General features: G+C 39.1%; 1 protein-coding gene across 1 annotated transcript; it reads right to left on the bottom strand.

Annotated features, from left to right (window-relative positions):
• Positions 1–287: 287 nt before the first annotated feature.
• On the bottom strand, positions 288–14,888 carry ube2v2 (ubiquitin-conjugating enzyme E2 variant 2). The gene is made up of 4 exons (XM_015353676.2): positions 14,781–14,888; positions 8,611–8,759; positions 2,256–2,381; positions 288–1,188 (listed from the first exon to the last, which is right to left on the bottom strand). Exons 1-4 carry the CDS (start codon positions 14,794–14,796, stop codon positions 1,042–1,044), a joined length of 438 nt encoding a protein of 145 aa, XP_015209162.1. The 5' UTR covers positions 14,797–14,888; the 3' UTR covers positions 288–1,041.
• Between the last annotated feature and the right edge of the window lie 2,593 nt (positions 14,889–17,481).

Raw genomic sequence — 17,481 nt, 5'->3', positions numbered from 1 at the left:
CTAGACAACAAATTTCTTAACTTGAAACTCACATATTATTTTCTCCTGGCTAATGGTAATGCCTGTGCACAACTACTCATTTAAAGTTTTTGTTACAGATTGCCCACCTACCTGGAGTTAAACGTTTAAAGATTTAGATATCTATAGTACTGGATCAAATGGCTCTAAAGCTTTGTAACTGAATTCACACCCCTTTGTGCAATGCAAAAAAAATTTGCAAGCCTCTTTCTAAAACAAATATAAACTGTTTAATCCTGTTTTGAAGGGAAAAAAGGAAAAGTCCATACTTAAATCTCAGAGACTGGTTTTAATCTCAGAAAATCACATTTCCATACACCTATTGTCTTATTTTTTTCACTAAAAGTTAAATGCAAGTTTATTTTTTTTTTTAGTAGAACAAAGACTGTAAACAAATATCTGCAATGTCTGTTACATGTCACATATAAGAGCTGCTTTACAGAAATGATCGGTTTTTGTCATAAATACAGGTATCAAAAACAACCCTTAACACTCTGTGACACTACTAGTAGTCTACACCCACACTTGGAACTAATATTCATGAACAAAATTTGCAACATGAGTCAGTGTACCTGCTAGATTTCACTAACATAGAACTTAATTTGCAGCTCTTTTAATAAGATGGGTTTTTTAAAGCATGCCATTATATACACATCCTATTTTTCTTATTGAGACCAGTATTTTTAACTTAACATATATAGCTCTGCAATAACCTGACCTTTTTGTGTCATGCTTCTCTCCAAAATAAAAAGCCCAACTTTCACAATTCAAGCTTATGATCCAAAACAGTGTCTTGAATAAAGAAGAAAATAATTTTGTGCAGTTCTATTCTTTTTTTTATTATTATTTTAAACCGTGCCTCACATAATGGGCCAACATTTTGTTTTTACTTGACTAACAGAGATGTCCCAATCCTGCATCTGCTGATGAATTTCATTGTGTGGGTGGTAAGCATTGTGGAAATTTACAAGACATTTTAGGAGAATAAGGTTTAAGACAGAGGGTCGTAAGAATCTATTAGAATTAATTGCTGTAGGTCTGTCCTTCTGGCGGCTGTGGAAGCTTCATATTCTCTTTGGACATCATTAGACGCCGCAGCTCTTGAAGAACAACTTTAATGCTATAGGAATTTTGCCATTTAGCTAGAATTGGTATGCTACGAGCATCCACCTGCAATGGAAAGAAGAGAATATCAATCGCCAAATGAAATGCTTCAAAAACATCAAATTAGTTGAGTGATTTTACAAAAGAATTTAAATCTAAATTAATCTCTACTAATCGAATTAAATCTCTACTGTTTATCAATGGTACTTTCCCCTGTTTCATGAAAGAAACAGACAGATTAGGATATCAATGGAAAATAAGAAAGAGAGATAAAAAACTAAAAAAAGTACACTTCAAATAAGTGAAAAAGATTCAGAAAGCACATATAGTATACATAGTCTTCATATAATAGTGTGATATTCATCTGAAAAAACATCATTCGTGCATTAACGGACATTCAGCAAATAACAGACATCTCTTCCCCCCATTAGTTTATTAAAATGTTTCATTTTTCCTTTCCTCTGAGTTTCAAAGTAAAAGGTAGTCGCTTATCCATTCCACTTCAAGGTGACAAGTATTATATACTATAGCATGAAACCTCCTATATTACAATGCATGCATTAAACAATCATACACAAACAGGTGAACTACTTGCACCTACTGCAGGCGCTACAATACAACTGCATGTTTGACGTTGGGTTTCAGGCTGCCTCTAGTGTCGATGCTGCTGTAACAGCAGTCTGTATCTGCGCTGCCTTCACCACTACTTTTACATGAACAGACTCTTACACCGATGAAAGTGGATAGTCAGGCAGGGTAGACTAACGGACATCAGTGTTGCAATACACATGAACAGAGCATTGCCAATGCTTTAACTACAATATTTTAGTCAGTAATTTATAGATATATATTACATACTTTCAACCTTTAAAATGTCTTCATGTCTTCATAACCTATTCCAGCCTATGAGGTAGTACAGAGCCCTATGCACAAGTACAGCAAATTAAACAGTACTTTTGGCAGATCCTCTGCTGAACACAATGAGGTAAAACTGCTAAAAGCAAAATAGTTTCCCAGCATCTGTCCATGTACATGTGACCAGTCAAACAGTTTGCTTGCAAATACTTATTGAATCTTACATTTATGCTTTCTACTAATGATGCTATTTCAAATATACAGAAATGTACACTTACCGTCCCATTGGAATTATTTATCCCATTCATACTAATTTTTGTTACAAATCTAACAGTTGGTGGTACTTCTGGATATTTAGGTCCACACTCTACTTTGAGACTGTATATTCTGTTTTCATAGTTAGTCTAGAGAAAAAAAGACAATATTGGGAGATTTAGGCACAGCTGTTCCCAAAGAAACACATTTTAATTCACATAGAACAAGAATATCATATGTTGCAAACTGCAATGAACTTACACAAGTAAGCAAAGCGTTACACTAATACAGCATGGTTAAAAATACTCACCTCACAATGTAAAAACTATAGATGACAATAGTTTCCTTAGCCAAAAAAACGGCAGCAAAAACATTTGGGTTTGAAATTTAATTTAGCGTACGTCTGGTTTGAGCACATAACCTTAACCAGATATCTTTTCGACACCTGCTCAAGAGGTCAATGACAAGTTTTTTTTTTCCCTCAATATGACTCTGGCTCGACAATCATGTGTCATACAAAGATAAGGGGCAAAACAACCCCCAGCTGTATCAAAGCCGAAGCTAACTTCAACCAATTCAACCAACCTCAAAGCCACTTCTAACACAGTAATAATAAATTGCATTAATACAGCACCTTTCATTCTAAAAAGATCCCAAGAGCTTTACATGTAGGAGGGGACCCGTTTTATTCACCACCCACCTGGAAGACGCACGGCAGCCATTCTGTGCAACACATTTGAAAGACAAGTGAGAAATTGCTTATCAATTGTATCAAGGGAGAACTGCCAAAGCAGGCCACACTGTTCAAGCCCAGGGTGGAATTTAGCCAGAAACCCAGGCTTCAAAAAGTGATCTTCAATGACCAAACGGTTAGAACCTCTCATCTCATCAGAGAGGTACAGCATATAGCAGAATACCCCTGTCCGTATACTGGGGTATTGTTGTTCTGAAATTCTGCTCCAGGAAAGAACAGTGACACCTACTGGTCCACTATAACCATGTAAAGCATAACAGGTTTCGTCTTGGAGGCTGCACATCCCAGTACTGATCATGCCCAGTCTTGCTGGGTTCGGAGATGTGATGAGCTTGACCTAGAGCTGCTGAAAGAAGCTAATCCATCACATTTACCTATCAAACCTAATTGAGACTCATTGTAAGGTATTCCTTGTTATTGTTTATTCATTTCTACACATCCATGAGCCCAAAGGCTACTTTTATACTACAAAATACAGATCAGGTTTAAGTGTTATCTTAAAACCAAGCAGCTGAAATTTAAATAGATCTCCAACATAGGACTATTTTTGCACAAGTAAGTTAACAATGAAAACTTTTTTGTTTTTATGTAGCAATGTTTACTATAACTTAATAAGGACTGATCTAACTGAAATAAGAGTATTTTTTGTTCCGCTTACAGCCATTGATTCCAGTGGCAACTGAACTTAATGGAGGGCAGCACTGTGATGATGTGGCATTTGCCTTGTTTTGTTGGGTATTTTCTGCAATCTTTCCAGAATCCACCCTCAACATGTTTACAGCAGAAAAAGCAGGCTGGAATCCTAATTTTCACCTGTTTGTTCAGAAAACAAACTCAGCTTTTGAGAGGATACAAGTATTTCTGGATGTGTACAGTAGCATTTACACTAGAAGAGGCTGACTGGTATCCATCCTCAGTCACTCATTCAATGACATCTGACCTAGTGTAGATGTCTTAATATTAAAAAATATCAAATCACCAAGTTTTATTCTAAAGTGCAGTGACTGTTACTCACAGATAAAGTACTTAAACAACACAAAATACTGCCTTTAAAATTTACAGCTTAGTAATAATTGTTTAAAATAATTTATGCTATTGGTGACATTGACAAACTGCATGTATATGCCAGAAATTATACTGCAGCCTACAATGGGACCTGTGTTGCATTACTTGCCTTGCTATACAGATGGACAGCTAACACCCACAGACTGGTGGAGATTTTCATAAGAAACTGCTTACATGCAGTATTGTAAATGTGTGCAAAATGTTTCCACTAATAAAATCTGCAAACTGCTTTACAAAATACACTACCAAGTGTACTCTTGTTGTAGCATTTCAAACTGTCTAAACATTAGAAAATTCTCCTGAGCCTTTATCAGTCTCTAAAATTTGAAAATCTTACCAAATCTCAAAAACCTGACATTGTGATTTTAGTAAGCGATTATTGTGGACTTACCATCTTCTGTATTATACTATATTTTAGACTATTACACTATAAAATATCTTCTATATGCACAAAAGGCAGCATTTTGTGAGATTATTTTACTGTTATTCCTAAAATACCATGCACTTGTAAGCTTGCATTAATTAAAACAATAGTAAAAAGGGCAATCTTTTTGTGACAAAAAATGTAAATCACAAACCTGACCTCTCCCAATACTTCTGAAATGCCTTCTTCATTTAAAAACTAATTTGGCAGAGTACCTACTTCCAGCTTATATAGTTTATAAACTCCAGTTTAACGTGAATTATATAAATCACAGATGAGCAGATTTGCTCATTTCTTGTTCCTTCAGAAGTTTTCTTGATGATACAGTTTTGGTGATGATAAACCATTTGTTTTGATTGCTCTATAACTTTGTTTTCTCTCCCACAAACGTTTTGATGGCCTTGTCCTGAAATTGGCAAATTAAATTTGACCATAACAGATCAATCTTTCAGCCTTTTCGATTAACTACAATGAATTTTGTCTCATGTTCCATCATAGGCTCAGCTGTATTGTCTGTTCCTATCAACATCTCATTCAAGCATTTGATTGCAACTTGTATCACGCCAATCTAGCCTGAAAAACAGCCCAAGGAAAATGGCGAGACCAAAAATGGCTATTAATAATTGCATTAAAAAACAGGTGTGTGGTCTAACACTGAAATCATTTTACAAACAAGGGGACCCACACCTGATGTTAATTATGTGCTTTTCTTAAAAGAAAATGCTTAAAGAAAACATTTTTCATTTTTGGTCCTACTAATCCATCTGCAAATTCTGCTTGCTCTCCAAGCTATTAGTTATGTTTTGGAAGGTAAGAAAAAATATGATTGTTGTGCTTAGAAAATTTAAAACTGATTATGTCATAAGCAAATTAAATTAACTGCTTATTTTAACAGCAATAAACTTTGCTTATTGCTGTTAAAGGCGCTATATATAATTATTGATGCAAACCAGACATGCACTGAAACAAAAACAATCTGACAAACTGTATTAAAGTCAAATCATTTTTTTTCTATGACTAGCTGTTTCTATCAGTATAAACTACCACAATAAAGGAACTCTACCCAAGGGATCTCTGTCTGGTCTAATTACAGTCGGTCTGTCATGAGGAGAATCAATACCGGTGATTTTCTTCCACTGAGCCACCATATGACAACTTCCCTGCTGGTGTGGCTCACAAAGCCTCCATTTCCCAGATGTCTACACACCTTATGACACAATATACTGGGCCTGCAAGAGGTGCCACTATGGACCTTGGTCCTTTGGTTTTTTTGGTCATCTGGTATACCCGCTATTCCCAGTAATGAAGTAATGAAGGGCATATTGTCAGCAGTTATCCCAATTTATGAGAAAAAAACACAAATCAAGCAAAAACATCCCAATTAGAAACAGACAAAAATCAATGCCTGTGGCGGAACCTCACTTTCACAGGTTAGAAACCACTTAAAGGAAATATAGGTCTAATACATTATTACTATATAAGGTGTAATGGTGTAAAGTCAGCTTTCCTTACATAAGTAAAAATCAGAGGTAATTAATCAAATTACTGAATGCAGGCAGCCAAGTTTGTGCTAATTAGCAAGCATTCTGTACATAGGTGATCAGTCAAAACACATTCACGCACAATCCTGAACAAACTAGATGAATGTATAAGGAAAAAACTTTGGCAAGTACTTCTTCCTGCACTAATAAACAAAATCCCCTCAAATGGCTCTTAAGCATTTTTTACAGCAGAGAGATACAAAAATAGTACAAACTTGATGGAAATGCAGGCTTCAAAACCACTTAACCTTTTTCACAACAGCAAATGGTACCCAACCGCAAAGCCAGACAGTATAATTTCACACATCAGCCTTTTCTAATATCAAACTAACAGAACGTGAAAGAATGACATTTCTTGCAAACTGAATGGCTATAAGTGTGCAAGTAAGTGTGCAACCCATCAGCAACTACAATCAGTTGATTGCAGCCCTTCAACAAGTGGCATCCGCATAATGAAGAATGGAACATGAAAACTAAATTGACAGTGTTGACCAATCCCTTTCACGTAGGTCTAATTAACCGCAATGCAGCTTTCTGTGCAACAGCACACAACTCCACCACAGGCCATTTCCGATTAAGGAGTCCACATCTGGAGGTTTGAATTGTGTCCTAGGTGGTAATTATAAACCTGATCTCAATTTCAACGATGCCGTGAGGTAACCATGTCACTTCAAAGCCAACGAGTTGACTTACAGTCCTATGTCCTTCTGATTGCTTTTAAAAAACAGAGGCCCTTATTATTGACCTCCAGGAATCATCATGTGCACAGGAATCAAAAAGCCGCCTCTCAATACATTCTGCTACAGTATGAGATACAGTTAGGAGACCAAACAATGGAAACGCCTGTGTAAAAGACAGGTATCGAACAAGTAGAGTGGATATCAAAAGTTTACACAAGTTTCCGTAGTGTAATGGTTATCATGTTCGCCTCACATGCGAAAAGTCCCCAGTTCGAAACCGGGCAGTAATATCTCCGTTTAGGGGAGGTGTGGTGGCTCTGTGGCTCAGGATCTGCGCCTGTGGCTGGAAGGTTGCCGGTTCGTATCCCGCGGCCGGCAGAGGAATCCTACTCTGTTGGGCCCCTGAGCAAGGCCCTTAACCCCAACTGCTCCAAGGGGGCCGTGTAAATAACTGACCCTGCGCTCTGACCCCCAGCTTCTCTCCCTGTCTGTGTGCCTCATGGAGAGCAAGCTGGGGTATGCAAAAAGACACATTCCTAATACAAGAAATTGTATCTGGCCAATAAAGTGATCTAAATTTACACTCTTATTGAAATTTCAGATTTTGTTGATTTAAAGGCTGAAATTAAGACAAATCAAGTCAGACCTTTTTTCACCTTTAATAAGGTCTTGTAACCAACAATATTTAAGTGGAAAAACAAATAGATCATTTTTTGGAAAAACAATTAAAAATAAAAAACAAAGCCCGAGTGAGCATGTTGGATAACCAGGTTGACTGTAAATATGACTGGCATGTTTACAAAAAAAGAGATCTCGGTGGATTTAAAAGAGGGGTGATTGCTGAGGCACGTTTGTAAGAAATTTTAGTATCCAAGGCAGCCCAACTTGCTGATGTTTCACAAACAGCAGTCACTGAAATTATGTCAGCATGAAACTTCAAAATGACAAAATCAGCAAAGGGCACAGCAGGCAGAAGTGCATACTCCGGGCTCGTGATAGCTGTGCCTGAATTAAAAGTGCACATTCAAACAATGTTGAGTAACTCTCTTAACTCCTGAAACACTACAGTACTGTCTTCTTTTTTGGTAATGTTTGTCTATCTGTGTTGTATTGCACTGTGCCTGAAAAACTAATTTCCCCCAGGGATAATAAAGCTTGAATTGAAAATAAAACAGGCAAGCAACTGCATATCAATTTACTGTAACTTTCAATCTGAGATGCGAGCAAACAGTTTAATGAAAAACAGTCCACAGAAGAACTCGAACGAGATACCACAGGACAGAAGAATGGACGTATGGCGCCAAGTGCCGATGTACCTAAAGTACTCTACAGTCCCGAGTGCTTGGATCGAACAGAGAACGGTTCTGGTGGCTCCATAATTCAATGGGTGTCATTACCCATGGTTTGGGTGCGCTCATTCTCTTAGAAGTCAAGGTCAATACTAATCACTGCTTAATATTCCTGAGTGATCATCTCCATCCCATATTGCAGCACTTCTTTCCTGCTGGGAGGGGTGTTTTCCAGGATGACAATGCTCCCATCCACAGAGCACATTTGGTTTCCCAGTGGTTTGAGGAGCGCGATTTCTCAGGCATCAGATCCGAACACAATTAAGGATTAATGAGATACGCTCAAACAATACCCACCTCCAGCAACGAGGCACGAGTAGTTTTTCTTGTGAAACAATGGTGCTGCATCCACCCTGCAGAACTCTTGACGCTGGTTGACACGCAAGCTGTGCATAGTAACGCAAAGCCCTATAAAGTGTCTCCATTTTTTGTCCATTATGTGTATGTCAAGCTCTTACCTGATCTGCTCCAGGTGCTGGGTAATTCAAGCTTATCTATTTTGAATATATCTGCAAACTTGCAAATGAAATGAAATCTCTCAGTGTTCTAGCTCTTCAACACTTACCCTTGCCGGTCCAATGATCATGCCTGTCCATCTTGTGAGTGTCATGTCTTCATCATCTTCAAGACCCCAGCTGACAGTACCATCTCCTACTCCTTTCTGTCCCTCTTCAAGCTCTTCCAACAAGCGGAAATTACGAGGAACTTTGACTCCTACAGAAACAACACATGCCACTTAAATACTACAAGACGAAAATGAAGAACGCAAGGCTGACAACAGATACCAATAATACAACGCAGAAAACTATTTCTCTAAAACAGCAAATTTATAAATGCACACCTCGGTAAGTAAATGAAAAAAAAATGGAATCAGTGCTACACCTGCTGATAAAGTTCTGATTAAAACTATTTTCCATTTCCTTCTACTTCATTGGTTTAGCATATAAGTGACTTGCAAGAGACAGCATTACAGTGCAAGACTAACTGCACTGAGACACTATGCCATCATCGCAGCACTGCAGTCAATTACATGAATTTTTAAATAAGGTGAACTAAATAAAACAACTAACAAAAAAGCAAACAGCAAAAGTGCAAGGCTTCAGCAATTTTACATTAAAAATGCAGGAAATGCCAGTGCTGCGTGAAATAGTGAAATTAAAACTTTAAAGCAGTAAAAGGAATGCTACATAATGTTATCTATTATCTTCACAGTACTACAAGCTAAATTCATTGTATTGGCACTCCATAAATTAAATGCTTTCAACCACTGAGTTAATAGACTAGCCTGTAATAATTGAATAAATGCGAGAATGTTTTGAACGCCAGAAAAAGAAACACATTTTACATTATCTACAGTTAGGAATGAATTTCGTGGCTTGCCTTTCACCGGTTCTATCACAATGGAACATGTACTGGCAAATTCCATGTTAAAAAGTAAAAACGTTACTTTTCAGGGTGTAAATAACCTCATCCTGTTCCTTTGCAACTCCCATGCTGATACAGCTACACACTGTATTGACCATATTTGACAAACATTACTATTCAACTTTATTACAGACCTGAGATAACCTGCGGTAGTGCATTGAAGACAATGACACATTATGATTTACAGACCAGCTGCTGTACATAACCTTGTTTACCTTAATAAGAATATCAGTTTCACTCTTGACAAGGTTTATTCTCTAACCTTCTGAAGAATAAAATGTTGTAATCCAGTTCATTTATGCATTTAAACATCATATAGCTATACAAGTTGAAATTCAACAAAATTAATGCTACTATAAATGGCACAAAATAAAATGCATCGAAACGCTTTTGCATTGACTTTTAAACTAAATTTTAGATTATTAGCATTAAAAGGGGGACAGGAGTAATCAAAATCTTTTACAAAACAGCCTACATAATCTTCTAAAACATTAAAATCTAAATAATGGGAAATAAATGTCAGTCCTTGACAAGTTCAAAATGTTCTCGTAGTTCTATTTTATAAAGCAAGCACCTAGAAATAAACAGAATGATGAATTTATGAAGCTGTGAAAACATTTCATTCTTAAAATGCAGGCGATGGAACATAAAGTGCCAGATGTAATCATACATCTAGAGAACAAAAAAAAAACAGAACAGAAATATTTACAGACTGGACAAAGTGCCTTGGCTTAAAAATCTAAAAGTGTTATACTGTAATCTTCATGGTACTGCACAGAGAAGTACTAACTGTCATAAATAATTCAGGTCCCAAAAACATAACGGCGACTTTTACTGAAATTGCAGTACTCAGAATTGTGTAAAGCCTCCTCTGACAGGGATGAGACTAGCAAGTATCTTCTGTAGTGTGCTGTGAGGTTCTGGCACTTTTGAATCAGAAATCATGACCTTTCCTCCAGGTTGCTCTAGGTCTGGATCCTCTGTTTCTGTATAAGAGCTTCTATATATTCTTGAGCTTCGACCCACAACCATTCATCTGGACTGATGTCTGGGGATCGAGACGGTGTGCTGAGAACAGCACCAGGTGCTTGACCAAAATCTCCTCCTCTACATGTTGGGGTTTCCACAGATGGAAAACCACCCCAGAACATTATGCGCCTGCCTTGAGATTTCACAGTGGGCTTGAGTATGTTCTCAACATGAACTTCATCTTTTCAATGCCAAGCATGTCCAAAAATATTTTCATTTTGTTTGACTATAAGGCTTGGTTTCCACTGCCATTCAGATGTAGTCTGTCAAATTCAAGTTGCCTTTATTGTGAAGCACTTCAGAAGAGGGGTCTCCCTTGCAACCTGACCATTAGTGCAACTGTCCTACAGGCAGCATTAAATGGCAGTGTTCACTACTTTTCATCTTTAAGTTGTCAGTTTGTGTAGGAGATCTCCAGCTGTTGCCTTTGGACTTACAGTTGCCCCCCTAGTCACTGCCTGGGATGACAAGATACACTTGTGTCCCTTCCTTGTCCGATTTGACACTATAATAATCTTAGGTTTCCTAAAAAACAAACACTACACTAAAAACTGGGACATTCAATCTTTTGAAGAATCTTTAATAGCCATTTCCCAGCGTCTGCAGGTCAATAGCCAATTGTCCACTGTCTTTCAGTATCAAGATTCCATGATCGTGAGTAAACTTCAAGCTAAGTTCACAGATTATACCAAATCAGGGGGATCAGTTAACAATTAGAAACTAGCAAATCTTAAAAGCTCCAAAAAACACCAAAAGATTCAGACAAAATTCAAGTAACCTGGCAGATATGCAGTACCAACTAGTGCAGTTTTACATGCAGGTAGCATAAACTATAAATATAAAATGGGAAACACTGAGACTGAAAAAGAGTGAGGTGATTTTGCTGACACATCATTTTCTTCTCGTAGACAAGATGAGCAAGCAATAAAAAAGGCAAACAGAACATTTGGATACACCGTGTACAAGAGCAGAATTTAAATCCAGGGACGCTGCACTAAAATTGTCAAATTACTAGAAGGAACTCATTTAAACCACCGTGTTCAATTTTGGTTAAAAGGGTGGACCAGAGGACACTACAGATCAAAATGTGTTTAAAAAAAGTGTGAAAAGGTTAATTAAAACCAAAAGCAGGAGTAACTTCTTCACTCAAGGTGTTGTGGGGGGCTATGGACAAATCTGCCCAGTCATGTTGCTGAAGGCAATATCCTGGTTTCAGTCACAAAACCTGGGAGGCTTGTGAATCAAATAACCATATGGGTTCTTCACATTTGTAAAATATGCACACAAAAAAGTCTACATCTAATGCACAGGTCATGTTTCTAACAGTACATTAACCCGTCCTTCGGATGAGACGTAAAACCGAGGTCCTGACTCTCTGTGGTCATTAAAAATCCCAGGGCGTTTCTCGAAAAGAGTAGGGGTGTAACCCCGGCGTCCTGGCCAAAATTTCCCATTGGCCCTTACCAATCATGGCCTCCTAATAACCCCCCTCTATGAATTGGCTACATTACTCTGCTCTCCTCCCCCACTGATAGCTGATGTGTGGTGAGCGTTCTGACGCACTATGGCTGCCGTCGCATCATCCAGGTGGATGCTGCACATTGGTGGTGGTGGAGGGGATCCCCATTACCTGTAAAGCGCTTTGAGTGGAGTGTCCAGAAAAGCGCTATATAAGTGTAAGCAATTATTAATTATTATTATGTGCAGAATTATTCTATCCATCAGACAAATTATTGTACAGCTACTGGAAACAGAAATGCACTTATAATAGAAACTAAGGACCAAGGTGGCCCTCTGGAAGCTTGCGTTTGGCTATCTTGATCTAACCCTGCCTTGAAAAAAGTTTTCTTAAGGTGTGTCACTCTCTCCCTTAACCTGCGTCTCATCTCTCCGAAAATACATTTACACCTTGTAAAATGTGACCATTCTGTGTGTGCAGCCTAAGCAAATTTGACATTTCCTACATTTCCTGTGAAGTGCAAAAGTTAAGAATAAAGGGGTTTACTGCAATTCTCAAAGCTAAAGGCAAAGAAATGTGGCCAAAGTGTCTCAATACACTTGCTTTTCATTTTAAAAAAGTTTTTCCTCAATCTGAACATAAAAGACCAAACCCTGATCTTGCCTTCACATGCAGTACTGCAGTAAAAAAAAGGGCTCTACTATTCACGTTATGAGTTTGTGGGAACTGAAAGAAGTCCTCTAAAGACTGCCCCTTGAAAAGAACACTTCTCCACCTGAACATGAGAATCTCATAGAAGGAATTGCTATTTTTAGACGATTAGAAAGTAGAAAGCAGTAGTCCTGGCTTGTTAATGCAGACTCTCTAATTGACCTTGACAAATCTTAAGTGCAGACCTCTCACTGGTACTACTGTCCGAACAACTTAAGAAACTCAAAGATAAAACACTTAGATCAATTCGAATAACGCCTACTAATTATATGTAGCAGAGCATCTTTGCTTGATGACCTCCACCTACCCACCTGCTAGCATCTCTGTAATACATGCACTTAGCCATCAATACTTTCGAACATAAACCAAACTATCTTTAACACGCGATACAAAGCTAGACAGATCTAGCTTTGTGAACTTCTGTCTTCCATTTCACCTGAGCACAGCGCTCCTTGGAATGAAACAATTCTGCAACTCGGGGAACAGAACACCCATCAGTCTGTGGATTTTACCCAGACAGACCAAAATTTCTAGCTGGATGACTGAACCACCAAAAAAGCAAGAATGTGTGAAGACAGTTGTAACAGTTTTATTCATTCAAGTATTCACTCAGGAATGGATGGTTTATCTGTTCTGCAAAGTGCTTTTAATACTGTTAAAGGCTAGAATAACCTTTTTTGCACTACTTTATACAATATCCATACCACTTTAACTCTTCATGATGAGCACAAGAAAGACTTTTATAAGGGCTGCGTTTTTTACATGATAGGCGCATAGCTCAAAGCACCGCAGTGTTTACTATTACTTTAACGACATTTTGATTAGGTTTATTTGCTTAGGGGACTACATTGATTTTCAGAACGAAATAAAAACATTTCCTTTGCTCTTGTGCAGTGCACTTCTATATTACGTATCCATGCAGTGTTTCCGAAAACAGATTTCTCCAAGGGGGAGGGGGGCAACATCTTGTTTCGACAGTCATTCATCGCTGAAATGTATGAGTAAAATTGCTTTTATGTAACACTGGGCTGCACGTATCAGTGTAAGTGGAATCAAACGCATGCGAATTTAAGGTGCACCTTCTCACCTGCCGCTAATAAATCAATTACATAAGACTATTTAAATTGGATGCACCATTTCACGCACGCATTCCAAGTATCATCGGGCTCACGGATCCAATTAAAAGGGGATTTATTTCTGTAGCACTTCCAAGGTTGCAAAACAATCGAATCTTTTACCGAAGCACGTCAGTGGCAAAATATGCTCACATTAACTCTACGAACACCGAACAACCTTAACACTCCCAGGCACACCCACAATGAATGCAGATCGCAACACTTCCTGTACCATTTCTGAGTTTCTTGCTGTCCGCGGAGAATAAAATCGTCTCATCTGTCCTTCTTCCTACTGCGTGTTGTTTTTTTTGCAGGAGAGGTAGCATGTTATCTTGTTCTTTTTTTTAATGAATGATTTCGGCCAGGCCTAAAGCAAATATACCTGCCACGGGAATAGCCACTTTTAACTCGAAATCCCAAACACACACGTCAAAGACGCCCTGTATTCGTCATTTAAAGACAGTTCTGCTCTCACGGTTGGCGTTACCGTGTTTAGGGGAAATCTGGACACACGCCCTCGTTAAAAATACTTATTCGGCAATATACGTTTCAGCGTCAGGCCCGAGGAAACGCTACTTCCTGAACAAAACACAAGAGCCCGCAGCGGAGCACACACGGGCATGCACGCGTGGAGAGTCTGAAGGAAATACCCTGCAAAACACGAATTAAATAGGTTTTGCTCAGTCCTCTTCCCTGCATTGCTACGCCAATCGGGCCTGCAACCTTCCCCAATACCGATCCCCCCCTCCAGTTCTGATCAACATTCACAGCATGATGAGTGACTGTGCATCGACAGACCTCCCGTCCTCTCTTGTTCGACAAGCAGAAAACCCGCAGTAACGCAACTCTTTCCCCTCTCGCTCGACTTCGTCCCTCTTCCCGCTTAAGTCAAATTACGCGTTTCCCCCCCGACCTGCTCGCGTCTGCGCGCCCACCCCGCGAGTCGGAATAATCGCATTTTTTTGTCTCTAAAATAGCCCAGATTCTCACACAAACCTGTGGAGGCCGCCATCTTGTCCAGCCGAATCCAGAACCACACAAATCCGTGACATCACAGTCACCTGGCGCGCGCGTCACCACTGCACCGAGCCGCTGCCGCCGCCGCTCACGTGACCTCTCGGCGCTTGTTGGTTTGGGTGTGTGGTGGGGGGGTCATTCATCGAGGGAGTATGAATGTGCCCAGCGACTGAAAGATTTACTTGTTTTACAAATACATCTACATCAAAAACGGAAACCTACTCGAATCATGACTGGAATCCTTTATTACTACCGTAGCTTTTAGTTCACTTTTTTAATTTCCGTTCTCTTCTTCCATGTTATATTAAATTGCCCCCATTTTTACATGAATAAAGTATTTTGAATCGAAGTTATTGCGTTTATAAGATGTAAATGAATCAAACGGTAAATCAATCAAACGGAAAACACTTCTTGTTACCATGTAACCCCCTCCCTAGTTTTTTGAGTTGTTGCAAAAGAAAACAGTATTGTGCTCACTGAGCAGTTTAAAGGCACTTCTGTTGTTTCATATGTGATTTCATTATCTGCTTTTCATGTGTTACAGCGTGACAAAAGGAGTTGTGGGACAAATGCATAGGGGCTATATACCTTATGCATATAATGGATTCTTTGTGTGTGTGGGGGGGGGGGGGTTTCTCTTTGGGTCTGCTTTTCTCCTTTCATCAAGGTCTCCAAGCCTTTCCAGTGCAAGGCTGGCTGGTGACAATCAACAATGTTTCAATGACACGCTGTCGCCTAGATGTTCATCAATCACCACACAGAGGTGACACATTAGGGTTGCTGGAGAGTCTGGACCAAAGGTGGTGCAGGGGGACAGATGAAGCACAAAGGACAAAGGGACAAGGGAAGGGAAGGGACAGTGTACCTTGACACCTGGTGAACTCCATAATTAACCCCCACTCACTAGGTCGAACTACCAGACACACACACACACACACACACACACACACACACACACACACACACACACACACTACAAGCTTTGGTTGAAGGGTAATGGCATAGTTGTAATATAACTGTCTGTGCTGGTCTGGGAGCACGTGGGTGGTTTTGGGGAGATACATCAAACCTGTTGTGGAGAGAAGGATCCAAACTTTTTTTCCCCATGTGTTTTGGTTGAAGTTTCTGAAATGTTTATTTCTTAAAAAGACTTATTGGTTTTAAGCCGACGGCCATGAAGGTGTAACATAAACACATTCGGGAATATCAAAAACTTGATTTGAAGGGTTCCATCATTTAAGTGTCAAAGTATTATTTTAACATGAACATTTTGTGGAATGTCTACCTCTGGTGCTGGGCTTTCTCATGATCTTTTCCTTTTTTCTTTTACAAGGCTCATCCTTTCCTCTCCTATAAAAACAGGGTTGAGGGGGAACTGCAGTCTCTTCCTGTTTTGCCACATGTCCGTCAACAGATGCTCTACTCCTTTCTCAGGCCTTTCACATTTAAAGAACTTTATTGGCATGACCAATCCATTACAATTAACACAACATTTACAGATATTACAGACTTTAATAAGCATATTATTGACATTGCATACTGTATATCATATAAAACATTGTTATGAGACAAGCTCACTATCAGTTCCTCAGGCTTTGACAGGACACAACATACTTGGGTTGCAGCTCTACCGAGTTTCCACACCCAGTAGGATCAGAAGAGTGTTTATCTAATCCCAGAGTATTTCTCCCAGTGCAGCAGAAAGTGTACCTCTGTCTTGGGTTTTCCCTGCTGCCAGCAGGAGCTCAGCCTGTCCTTTCTGGGCAGCCAGGTCTGCCTGTGTCCAGTTTCTGTGTCAAGGCTACAGTCACTGACCCTGTCCTCTCTGCACAGTCAGGTCTGTCATTGCCTCCCAGTTTCTACAGCCAGGCTGTGGTCACTGAGCCGATCATTTCTGGACAGCCAGGTCTGCCTGTGTCCAGTTTCTACATCACGGCTACAGTCGTTGAGCCTGTCCTCTCTGGGAAGCCAGGTCTGCCTGTGTCCAGTTTCAATTGTCCTCGGTCTGGTCATAACACATAGCACCTTTCTTTTCTTGTTGTCTGACCAGTCCAAAACAATCATTGTCTTTGAAACTGACTCAAGCCTTCCAGCCTGTGAAAACTTTCTAGCCCAAACCTTGTTACAAAGAACTATTGCCTAACTTTTTTTTAAAGGAAGGGGGTAAATGAGTACAGAGGATGAGGTTTAAATGTGACTTTAATACTTTTTTTTTACGTAGAAAGGAATATTGGTAAATGTTTACACTCTTTTTTAACATTGCTTGTCTTGTAATGTAGAATTTGTTTCATTTGTAAAATGTGGTTAATTAAATTAGGGGTATTTCATACTATGTCTTTATAAAGAGCCCATTTCAGGGTTACAGTGTTTTAAGAGAAAAAGCAGACTCTATGAATTAGGGCAAATAATATTACGTTTTGCAGATTCACTATACTGTAAGACAGAACTGTCTGAACCGACTTAAAATTCGGCTTTTCATTTATACAAAGTTAGCAATACAGTAGCTATTTTGCCCTAAATTTAACCAGCAGGGATTACCAGTATTCCCCATGAAGTCTGTGTAAAGCGGCTCTCCGATATTGAAACACTTCCAGCTTGTAGACTTTCCGACTTTAATCAAGCCCTCAAGTTCAAATATGAATATAGCACCACCCTTAACGAATAAGTTAAAAACCTTCTG

This window comes from Lepisosteus oculatus, chromosome 6 (genome assembly GCF_040954835.1).
Source record: "Lepisosteus oculatus isolate fLepOcu1 chromosome 6, fLepOcu1.hap2, whole genome shotgun sequence".
Classification (NCBI taxonomy): Eukaryota; Metazoa; Chordata; class Actinopteri; order Semionotiformes; family Lepisosteidae; genus Lepisosteus; species Lepisosteus oculatus.
The sequence above is the reverse complement of the archived record's forward strand: the minus strand, read 5'-3'. Positions and strand labels throughout refer to the sequence as shown.

Excerpts from the sequence above, each read along its gene's own strand:
- ube2v2 (XM_015353676.2), bottom strand. Across the intron at positions 2,382-8,610 it reads TGATCATTGGACCGGCAAGG|ACTAACTATGAAAACAGAAT; the intron begins GTAAGTGTTGAA and ends TTTTTTCTCTAG. Across the intron at positions 1,189-2,255 it reads TAAATAATTCCAATGGGACG|GTGGATGCTCGTAGCATACC; the intron begins GTAAGTGTACAT and ends TTTCCATTGCAG.